Source organism: Thalia democratica, chromosome 4, assembly GCF_965202585.1.
Source record: "Thalia democratica chromosome 4, ktThaDemo2.hap1.1, whole genome shotgun sequence".
In the NCBI taxonomy this organism is placed as follows: domain Eukaryota; kingdom Metazoa; phylum Chordata; class Thaliacea; order Salpida; family Salpidae; genus Thalia; species Thalia democratica.
The window spans coordinates 18,167,739-18,180,087 of record NC_139168.1 but is presented as its reverse complement, the minus strand read 5'-3'; the positions used below and the strand labels follow the sequence as shown (position 1 = coordinate 18,180,087).

Sequence of the window (12,349 nt, the reverse complement as noted above, 5' to 3'; positions counted from 1 at the left end):
TTGTATAATTACAGCTAAATTTATAGCTTATTTTAGCCACTTGTAGTTTACAACTAGTTTTGTGTAACGATTTGTTGATAAAAGTAGTCTTATGTTTCAAACTTACGAGTACATTCAAACAAGCTGTGTACAAATAACATTTATTTATTTTAATTAATTTATAAAAAAACAATTTTGCTACATTTATAGTTTTGTAGCGTTAAATAATTTTCCTGTTTTTTATTAGAATTGTTAGAAAAATATCATAGTTTTGTATTTACACAGAAAATATAAAAGCAAATTGTTATTTTTTCAACAATATTTTGAAAACATAACATTAGTATAGACTTAGTGTTGCTAGATATAAATAACATATATTGAACTAATATATGAAGATATTAACCACACAAGTAAATTTTCGTTTTTTACAGCATGCCCAAGAGATTTTTCTGATTACGATAATGTTTCCAGTAGGGAGTTTTCGAATGAAAACAATTACGCAGGTGGAAAAGTGCGAAATGATTTCTTTGTTGGAACTACGGTCAAGTACACATGTAGTGCTGGCTTTGTAGCTGCGAACGACGGCGAATCGACTTGCTCGGAACATGACGGTTGGCAACCGCCTGTTACTTGCACTGAGCTGTGAAAATAACCAGCACTTTGATCATTTGTTGTTTTTTCAATAATTTTAATTTCTCTTTACTTTTTTATAGGTTTTATGGTATTAAACTTGACGCTTGTTCTTATTTATTATTTGTTTTAGTTTGCATTAAATATATTTTTGTTTACTTTTCGTTATTCTTTTAATTGTTTTTCAGTTAAATTATTTTCAACAGGCTCTTCTTTTTATAAAAAAGCTATTACTTTTAACTACATACTTTTTCAGTCAGAATTTTGCGTACACATGTGTTTAGATGAAAGTTTAATAAAACTCATTAACTTGAGAGACTTTTTAAAACCTGCTTTCTGACTATTTTTGATAGTATCCCTAGCATAATAGATTTCATTAAAGGTTGTCAAAATGATTCTTTAAATCAAGCTGTAAATAAAAGAAAAAAATTTGCATTAATAAATCAACTAGATTAAAAATAAAATTAACAATTTTTCTGAAACTTTAATTTACACAAAATAACTGTACTTAGTCACTTAGAATTATAAGGATGAATTAAATAGATGGATATTCAATAAGTTGAAAGTAAAGTTAGCATATCAATTTAAATTTGATGAAATTCTTATATGAGTTGTAAAAACTTAAGTATAAACTAAAAATGCTTTCAATTTGTTTTTATTCTCATAATACAAACTACGCATTATCAGCAAAATTAGAGATAATTTAATTGTTTTCTTACTTTTGAAAAAAGCTAAACTAACTCAAAAAACTTTATCGTTTATTTTTTTTTTAGCTAATCAAGCTTTGATTGTATTCGTTTAACATAAAAACAATCTAAGTTAATATTGATTAATTAAAGCAAAGTAGTTTAGACTTACTTTTAAATCTATAAACTAATCAAAATATTTTGATGCAAATTGATTACAAAAATTAAAAAATTTTACTTGTATACATACAAATTGTTACATTGAAAAGTTATTAAAAAGTAACTCAAATAATGAGTCTATTAAAAACATTTTGCAAATTTCTTTATTTAAACGAAGTAAAGTATATCATCAATAAAATTGGGACATATTTTTACTTACAAAAATATATAAAGGTAGTTCATTGTTATTAGTTCAACTACAAAACGACTAGCAAACACATTAAGACTGGCTCATTTAAACTCTTGCTAACAACTGAACACAAATGATAGGCCTGGTAATAGAAGACTTGTAGTTGCAAGATATTTTTACAAATGAAATTAGAAAATAAAAACTTAAAAATAACCCTTTTTATATCTGAGATAATTTATTGAAAAATATACTACTTTAAATTGATTAAAAAACATAATTGTTTGATACTTTTGTATAAGTGAAACCAATGGGCGTTGGTGACCCAACATCCAAAGGTTCATTTACCCTAGAAAGCTTACGCTTAGGGCTTAACCTGAGTTTTACTTTACTATTGGGATTTGACATAATTATTACTTTAGTCTAGACTTAGTGTTGCTAGATATAAATAACCAGGCACAACAATTGAGTGGGTTTCTCTATTAAACGGACTTCAATGAATACAAAACCAATAGTAAAAATCACAAGAACTATTAACTATGTAATTTGTATACTAAAATACTGTAAAATAACCACTTTAAAAAACTCAATAATACTTTAAGAAACAGAAATATTAAATGCAAAAACAACTGTTGAAAAATAAAAGAACTATATAAGTATGTCACTTATGTGAAAAATGCTTTATATTTAACCACTGTAAAAAATGCTTTTAATAAATCACTTGTTGAAAATCAAAAGAGCTATAAAAATGTACAGTAAGAGAATTACTAAACTTACTTTAAATAACAATCTTTAAATCTAATAAATACAATTATAATTATACCACAGATGTTCTTGTGCTAAAACTTTATTTCAACTAACGGCGTTTCACTGCTCTCAAATAAATTTAATAACAGATCTACGGAGTCTGTAAAATATTAACACACATTAGAAAAAAAGCAGAATAAGCATGTATAATTATGTATAGTGTTTATGTAGGTAGTAACTATAAATGAACTTTATGGTTTAAAAACAAAGTTTGGGATAAAAACATAAAATTATAAAATTGTCTACAAAAAATACAAATTTAATAAAAGTAGGCACTAACCTCAAAAAGCTCTAAGAATAGGCAAGTTTTTAAAATAAAAATTAAATTGAGTTGTGCAGAAATGTTACGTCATAATAAATTTAACATATTGGTCAATAATTTATACACCTTAAAAACATGAAGTATTAAGCTTGCAAGTGTATGTAATTGTAATGTGAGTGTTGTGAAATAAATTAGTACATAAGTAGACAGAGTTATTTAAAGTAGAATCGTCGGTTGTGGAGACAAATATTCGATAAATCTTGCCGCTTAAACAGAAGTAGGTCTTTATCTTCTGCTGCAATTACTGCTCTTTCTGTATTGCAAGTTGGGCAAATTCTACTTACTCCGTTGGATGCATGTTTGATCTTTGAAACAATACTCCACTCCATGTTTGGCCTTTTACCATACCTGTGAAAAAAGCTCCAGACATAATCCGATAAACGCGTATTATAAAAAAAATTATCATAGATAAACTTAGGTTAATAAAGTGTTTTACATGTTGCAAGTAAACAAATAGTAAGTTATTATTCCGACAAGTTGTAGAAAAAGTTAATAATACTTTTTGTTTTAAAAAAGATTGTTGAAAGAAAATTAAAAAAAAAATGGTATAATTAGTGATAAGTGCTTTTTTTTGTTGTAAAATAGTTAGTAATTTAGTCCACAAAATGCAAATTACGTGTAAATTTGTGCTATTATATCTAAACTTGATTAACAAAAAAAATTACTTGAAACGCACATGAAAGGTTAGTAGAACAGAAAGAAAGATTTTCGAATCGCCCAAAACAAAACAATTTTGAATAACATCAGGTATTTGATTTCTCACTGAAGCTTCAATTCTCAACGATGGGACGTTTTTGCCACCGGATGTTATTATCAAATCTAAAGTGTGAGTGTTGAGTTTGCACATAATGTTTAAAAAAATAAATAAGTAAAACTATTTTCAGATTAAAAAAGTTTTAATATAATAAGTAAATATTATGATCACACACGTTGGATTGTAAAAAGATTTTAAAATGATTTTTTGCAATGTTATTAAAGTTAAGAAAGTACGATAAAAACGAAGACTTAATAAGATTTAAAAGTAAATTTTTAAGTTGTTGTTCATTTAATTTCAAAACATTTAGTTTTAGCACTTATATATTTACTTAAACCATTACTTAATTATTACCATTCCCTTTTTTTAGAAGTCACACATCTTATACAAAACAACTTTTTCTAATGAAGAAGATATTTATCAAACACTGACATTTTACTGTAATATTCTAATTTGAAACTTTCCAACCTTTGAGTCTTCCCGTTACAAACAAGAAGCCATCTTCATCGGAATGACCCTTGTCTCCGGTCATGAGCCACCCCTGGTTGTCATAGCAGCCCTTCATTTCTTCACCCATGCTCAGGTAGCCCATGCAAATGTTTCGACCCCACAGACAAATCTGAAAATTGTTTTTATCAAGTTATTTTTCAATGACTAGTTAGCAGAAATAGAAAAGAAGAATTTAGTAACATTAAATTAGCATCGTCAAAAGATGTATTTGTTATACACTATGTAGTTCAAAAAAAATTTATGCTGTTATTGTCACCTTAGTCAATACCAAAAGTTGACATCAAAATTTATAAAAGCAAATCATTTCGTAGAATCAAAACAAGTCTGCAATCTAGCTAAAATTTTTTTTTGTGATGAGGACATTACTTTAGTTTTACCTCGTTATTTTGATGATCGACTCGAACTTTGGTTCCCGGCAGGGACTTGCCGACCGACTGAAACCTGAACTTTCCCGGAAGAGACACCGAACAAACGTGCGGACCTGCAAAAATCTACAGCACTTTTTTCAAGTAAACTAAAATGACTATTCAGTTACAGGTTGTTGTTGAATAGATGCAACAAATGAGTATATGTGACTAAAACTTTGATTTATTCATAATGATATTTTGTAGCTAAGTTTTTTTAAAAAACAGTGAGAAGCATTGTTATTAATATACTTTCTTGACTACTTTTCTGTTCAAAAATACGTGTCAAGCACCTAAAACTTAATAAAGTTTACGTAAAACTTGTATTGTTTTATTACAAAAGTTAAATTTCATAGAGTATTATATACAGTTTCGCTCAAACAAAACTCTCACTAACTAACTGAGTCGAATTTATCTAACACAACCGACACGTTTTAGGAAAAATACTTTTAACAACATCAAAAAAACCACTGAACAGCTACTGACCGTAAGACTCGCTCAGTCCGTACATTTCAACGAGCTGTATGCCGTTCGACCAGCAGCTCAGTTGGGTTCGTTCGCCCAGCGGCGCGGCGACCGACCCCATCAGCCAGCACCTGTCCAGCCCCAGCGTCCTCCCGACACGCTCCAGTGACTTTTGCGCCAGCCTTCTCCCCACCCAGCCCGCCGACTCGCCCTTGTGTGGACGGGTGGTCTTTTGATTTAGTTTAAAAAAAATCGGTTGTTAAGAAGGCGGAGTGTAAATTATTAATGTGCTGTCAAGACGAGCGGTTGCTAAAAATTTATTGTTTAAAACTTAGATTTATTTTTAAAAATTATTCCGAAATTAAAAAAGTAGCGCGCGTGATCTGTTAATGTAAGGTAATGAGAATCGTCTATTGGTAATTTAAATAATATCAACATCGAACAAGCGAACCCGCTGCTTTTAACTTGCACGGACTTCAGGCTGACGCTCTCGCACCATCTCTGCCACATTTCTACCAACCTCCCCCAACTGCCCTCCTTCCAACTGTCAATTCTCATCACTATCTTCTCCCAAACTCGGGGAACTCAAAGGAAAACCGTCGGTTTGACCAGCTTCACCGTCGCCGCCAATTTGCCCTGATATTTTTCATGTTGACCAAGTGTGGATTCAAAGTTACATTGTTAAATCAACAGTCAAGGTTTGTAATTGTTTAAAGTTGTGAACATGAATTTGTGGTGGGAGATATTAAGAGATTACAGCAGCTACTCTACTGCGTTTTTAAAGTTAAAAAACTAAGGAGCATACGTATTCACTAAAACTATAAAAAATTTTGAATAGATTTGTTTCGCTTACAATGCTACCCACCTTGAGCGCATCTTCAGGGGCAAAGTAGACGCAACATTTCGCCACTAGAGGCGCCCATAAGTCGCACATCTGGGCAGTTATGTGGGACAGGGGCAGGTAGGAGACCAGGGTTTCCATGAAAACTCCGCTCCATTGGCAACACGCGCGTGACGACCATGTGATCTGTTGTTACGTCACAAACAAAATGATAAAACAAAATAACAAAGAAGTTATCAAACATATAAGTTTTAAACAAAACTACTGTAGTTCTTTAAAAAAATTGTTTCAAAGACTCTCTTAAAATTTTTACAACTGATCTATATTATTTATAATGTTTTAAAATATTATAAATTTGTTCTATATATTTATCAAGTACTTTCATAAAAACATTTACAAAATCGATATCAACTATTTAAAAAGCACTTAATTTGTTAAAACATTAAGTGTTTTGCGCATATTTTTCACAAACATTGTCGTGGCTCAGCATGACTCCTTTCGGCTTCCCGTTGGTTCCAGAAGTGAACACTAGTTGGCTGCATTCGTTCGGACGTTGCTTCGATATTCGATCTTCAACTAACTCGTCGTCAACTTCATTTCTTAACTCTATGAACTCCTGCCACTGTTAAGTAGTTGTTAGGTGTTTTCATTGTTTATTTACACTGCCAGCGGTTATACCGATGTATACCGATGTATACCGATGTATACTACTGTTTTCCGTTTAAGAAAGCACTCAAACTCAACACAAAAGTGTCAACTTAATCAGTAGTTTGTACTGAACAAAGTAATTAAAAAGAAAATATGATGTTTAACAAAAATGTTTTTAAGTTTTACAACATACTTTGTATATGTTTTGCTCTGTTTTGCTCGAGCCTCTGAAGGTTTCATTCATCAAAACAATCAGAAGGTCATGAGGTAGCTCTTTCCGAATCTGAAAATGTTTGTTCCTTTTCCTTTCAGAAACAAAAAAGCATAATTATACAAGCAAAAAAACATCGATAATTTGTATTTTATTTGCTTTATTTTTAATACAAAGGCAGTCGTTTTCTTATTGTTTTTTTTACTTTTGTATACTGCATATAAGTCAAAAAAATACTTTTTTAAACACAACAATTACAAAATTACGTCGTTTATGAGTAGTTAGACTGGTAAATCTACGTATTTACAAGAAATACTTGTTCAAGTTTTAGTTGAAGAAGGTTAGCTAAACCTGATTAATTTTCTTGAGCTGTTTCTCATTGCAAAAGATAAATTTTGATTTCGTCACTCTGATGACGTAACTGCATGCCTGTGCGCTGTTAGTTGTGTAAATTCCTTATCCTATTCCACTGTGATGTCATAAAAACAAATAAATACAAAATGATTTGTATTATAAACAACTTTAAAGTCTCCCAAAAAAAAGACTATAAATTTAAATCACAAAGCAAGTTTAAATAATTATCTAACGAGGTAGGTGACTTTGTTAGACATAGCTCTGTCTTAAATACAACAAAACTAAGTCATCATAAAGTAATAAGTTTAAAATATTAAAGGTTAAAATGTAAAAAACTTAATTGATATATTTATATTTTTTTTAGTCAAAAAGCAAGTGAAGGCCAGTAACAAATAAAACTTTTTTACTATAACTTTATTTCGTTTATCTAAATTTATGAAAATATAAGAATTTAATGTTTTCACCTACGGCTTTATAAATTTTCTAAGAATTAACCTTTTTTTGAATGTTATTTTCAGAATAAGCTTTAGTTTACCCTGCTAGTATTGAACCCATGTTTGCAAAAAGCCAATCTGGTGAGTTTGGTCCAATGATGCAAGATACGTCTTTTGGGTTGTGTCCTAACTTTGAAATAGTATTTGTTTATTTAACAGAACTTAAGTAAATAATCAAACTATAAAAAATATTTTAAAGTTCTATTTATTTTGATTTATATAGAAAAAAATTGCAGTAAAATTTATTCATTCTTTTTTTTTTTTATTATATACATAAGCTGTAAAAACTCTAAATGTTTTACTTCAAACCAACTTTTTTAGTAAATATATTTATAATGTATTTAAACACGGTACTATATAAATCAAAACTCTTTGTGTTACATTTTTAACTCACTTCTAATGAGTCATGTTAGATATGGATTACTTTGTTAGGGTAGAGCAAGCAGAACCAAAATTTCAGAGATCAATAAACTTGTAAATAGAGCTGTAATGTGCATACATTTTAAAAGTTGGAATGAAAATATTAGTAGTATAAAAATATCAAATAAAATTTTAGATGTTGAAAACATGTTTCGGTATGAGTTAGGAGTCTTTATGTACAAATTCAAAAAAAGCATGTTGCCTGTTAATTTCAATCCTTACTTTACAAGTATAAACAAGATTCACAACCATTCAACAAGATTTTCAGAGACAAATTACTTTTTTCCTCGAGTAAATAGTCTTTACGGTTCTAAGTCCTTGTCATATCTTGGATGTAAGGTATGGGAGGAAATTCCAAAAAGCTTAAAAGAACAAAACTATCTTATAGCATTTCAATCTGGACTGAAAAATGTATTGCTCAGAAATCAATCAGACAAAAGTCAATCTTAATTTTCAGTTTTAAATAGTATCTCATAAAATAATTTCTTAGTTATCAGGTTTTACTCTCTATTTTTTATTTATTTTTTTTGAGAAAAATCAATGGCAGCTGTGTTGGCTGGGTGTGAGCAGAGTTGATTTGGTCTTGGGTATAGTTTTTGAACAAGCAGTTTTTATTTACTAACTTGATTTTTTTTCTTTTTTTTATGTGAGTTTATAATTAAGTATGATTACAATTTTTATTTATTTATTATTATTTTAAAAAATTTTTAAAATAATTGTTGAGTTTGTTTTAGAGTAACAGAGTTTTTGAACAGATGTAGTTGAAACTTACTTAGTTTATTTTTATTTCTAAGTGAGTTTTATTAATTAATTTTTTATTTACTTAAGTAGTTGTTAAGTTTTTTTTCTTATTTTTTGTTTTGTTTTTTAAACACATTTAGTTTTAGAAAAAGAAAATATTTTAGTTATAGCATTTTCACAACTTCTCCCTTTTTGTTCTATTATTGACCTTTTTATTGCATTTTTCAGGGTTGCTCTTGTAGAGAGGGCAACAAGAAAAATGTGAACGTACATGATCTTAAAAATTGAAATCTTTGGGAGGAGACGGTGTGGTGCCCATGGTAGACTATGATTTTCATGGTTAATATTGGCAGTAATGGGTTTAAAAAAGAGTGCATACCATTTTTTTTCCTTTAAGAATTAATTTCTTTAAATAGTTTGAGTTTAAAAAAAATCATACATTTAACTTAAAATTAGATTTTATCAAAGTTTTAAATAAAGCTTATCAAAGTTATTTATACATATATGGTGTGAGGCTCGATGACCGAAAGGTCTTTCTCCACACCAATCCATTGACCATAGTTGTGAGCTTCACTTTTTTCTTTCTTTCTTTCTAGTATACTAGTAGTTTAATTTTGAACTTTATATCATATATAAATTTAGTTTTCAGTATTACTTATAAAGCAGTAAAACTTTATTTAAGTTGTTTTTTTATTTTACAAACACACTGACGCACAGTATTTATGACTTATAAAACAGTAAAACTATGATTAACTTGTACTTTTATTCTACAAACACACTGACACACAGTATTTACGCCTTATAAAAGAGTAAAACTATGATTAACTAGTATTTTTATTGCTACAAATACACTGACGCACAGTATTTATCCCTTATAAAACTATAGTTAAGTCGTTTTTTATTCTACAAACACACTGACGCACAGTATTCATGACTTATAAAAGAGTAAAACTATGATTAACTTGTATTTTTATTGCTATAAATACACTGACGCACAGTATTTATACCTATAAAACAGTAAAACTATGGTTAAATTGTTTTTTTTTTCTACAAACACACTAACGCACAGTATTTATGACTTATAAAACAGTTAACCAAGAGATTTAAAACCATCAAAACTTTACAGACTAAAGAACTTTTTAAAAACACTTGACTAAAAAAAAACGAAAAATTTGTAACAACATTAATGAAGGTTAGCAATGAAAAACTTTAATTATTCTTACTTACATTTTCAACTTGAATTAACGAAATTATGAACATTTGAACTTTTGAATAAAAGATTTCAATTCTAGATCCAACTTATTTTAGCTATAATTTCAAAACTATTAAATACTTCACATTAGTTTACAAAATACACCAAAACAATACAAATTTTACAGACTAACTTTATAACGAAAATGTTATGAAAGTATTATGGGGTGTTCATATACCTAGAATAAGGGAATGATTTTCCAGCTTCAACCGTTAAATGGTGAAGCGTATTAACTGGATATTTTTTTAAGAATCTATATCTGTATAGATGCTGCTCAACCTTCTTACTAACCCCTCTCCTCTTGATTACTTCCTTCATGTTACCCCAGTGCCGTTCAATGGTTTGGGTGTGTACCCACGGGTTGTCGAAGTTAGCAAACCCTATTTTATGGTTTACTGTGTGATGTTCATAGTTCATCAGTTCACCATTGCTGTCTACCAATCTTTCTATGTCGTTGTAAGACGACCATTCGTCGGACATTATAATGCTCCCCGGTCATATGTGCTGAATTATGAGGGGCTCAAGGGTAGTCATTCTTCTGTTTCCTTCGAGGCCTAGAGCGACAGCAAAAAACTTTTTGCTTTGCCGCTCTATGCCTCCGAAGATCCAGTTGGATGATTTTTTCCTGTTTCTCCCCTGTCCTTGTTTTACAGTACAGAAGTGAGATTCATCTATCTCCACTACCACTCCAGGTCCGCCAATAATATCTTGTTCTACTGCATCCTGACAAACCTATTGATGTATTTGTACATCAGTTTTAGTATATGAAAATTTTCTGTACTACATTGAAAAACATTTTAAGTAAGTATTTTCGTTAAAAAAAGGAAACTAACAAATTAAAGCTTCATAGACTCCTTTAATTATAAGCTAGAATTTTTATACAACTAACCTGGCAGAGGAATTTGAACCAGGTGTTCGCTGAATTTTCAGATATTCCGATTTCTTTGGCTACGTTACATGCTTTTGATTCACGCAAAGTAAATTCATAACAAAAATTTACTATTTGTCTGTAGGTCATTCTCAGTCCTACAATATAAAAATAGATTAGTTTCAAATATATAGTAGTTTAGAAAAATATCTTTTTATTTTTCTTTCTAACCAAGACTTGAAATAAAAGATAGAAAAATATCATTTTCAAGATTTAAGTTGAGCTTCTTTTAAATTGTTTACAATTATTATAGCTTACTTTCAACGAAGGTGCCTCTTCTTTCAGAAATCTTAAAGTTACAGCGGTTTAGGCGAGAACCTTTATCGCAGCGAAATACTCCACTTTTCTTTTCATATCTTAAGAGATTGAGTAGATGAATAATACAATTTTTAACGGAATGTATTCAAAGTTTTATAGTGTTATTATATATAATATTATTCTAACCTGCAAACTTGATCACACTTAGGACATAAAACTGATTTTTGAATTATCCCATGATTTTGCAGGAATTTTCTGTAAAAATCTCGATCTTCCAATAACTATAAAAATATAAAAATCTTAGTTTTTAAGTTATAAATATATTCTCAACAAGTTTAAAATTTTATATACCATCTATTTGTTTCCTTATATTTAACTTTATAATAAAGGTTGTCAAGAAAACTTGGACCTAAAAAAAAAGCTGAAGTGAATTAGCAGAAATTTAAAAAAATACTGAAAATCTATCTGTTCCCTCATTTTTTGATCTAGAGACATCAAATTTTCAGGAAATGTTTCTTTTATAGTTTAGAAAACTTCAAATGTTGGAATTATTAAAACAATAAAAGATAAAAAAATTCTATAAAACAAAAAAAAGTGCTTTTTTGTTAATAAAAATTTTATTTTTCGAAGTTAAAAAAATTCCTGCATTCAATCTTTTAAAAATTTAATAATACACTTTCTGTAAAATTTTGAAGAAGATTGCTTAATTAAATGAAAGAGGGGTTTTTTTTTTTGAAATGGTCTTTTTTCGCGTTTTTGTTTGCACCTTCTATTGAGGTCACCAACTTTGATTGCTTGTATCTCAAAAATTACTTTGAATATATCAAGTGGTTAAAAATGTCTAAAGCTCAAATAAAACTCTATAAAATAAGATCAATTTGAAAAAATCTAGGCACCCTCCTATTCCCTTAATGTTCTTCGTCATAATTACTGCACTTATAGCATTGAAAGTTAATATCTGACAAAAAAAATTCAAACTTTCATCAAAAGATTACATTGATATAACAATATATAAAATTTAAGTCTATTATATAGATAGATCTATTTAAAAAAAGGCTGACAGTTTAGTAAAGGAAATTTTTTTCCATGCCATTTGATTTTCTACAAGGTTTTTTTTAATGAACATGTCTTCTTGTCTCTTTTTAAGAAGATAATTTAACTTTTGATAAAAAAGTTTAGTAAAAATATATTTAAAGCTTGTACAAAAGTGTTTATATATAGATATTATTAGATCCTAGGACCATTAATTTTAAGCGCACTGTTTTGGTTTGAAAAAAAGGTTACATATATACAAAAATT

General features: G+C 28.9%; 1 protein-coding gene across 1 annotated transcript; it reads right to left on the bottom strand.

The window, feature by feature from the left end:
- Positions 1-3,431: 3,431 nt before the first annotated feature.
- On the bottom strand, positions 3,432-10,344 carry LOC145833098 (long-chain-fatty-acid--CoA ligase ACSBG2-like). Its single transcript, XM_082940298.1, is given in 9 exon segments — positions 3,432-3,589; positions 3,993-4,143; positions 4,412-4,515; positions 4,925-5,132; positions 5,369-5,539; positions 5,769-5,930; positions 6,217-6,366; positions 6,586-6,675; positions 10,156-10,344. Coding segments are annotated over 9 exon segments (1,383 nt in total).
- Positions 10,345-12,349: the final 2,005 nt, after the last annotated feature.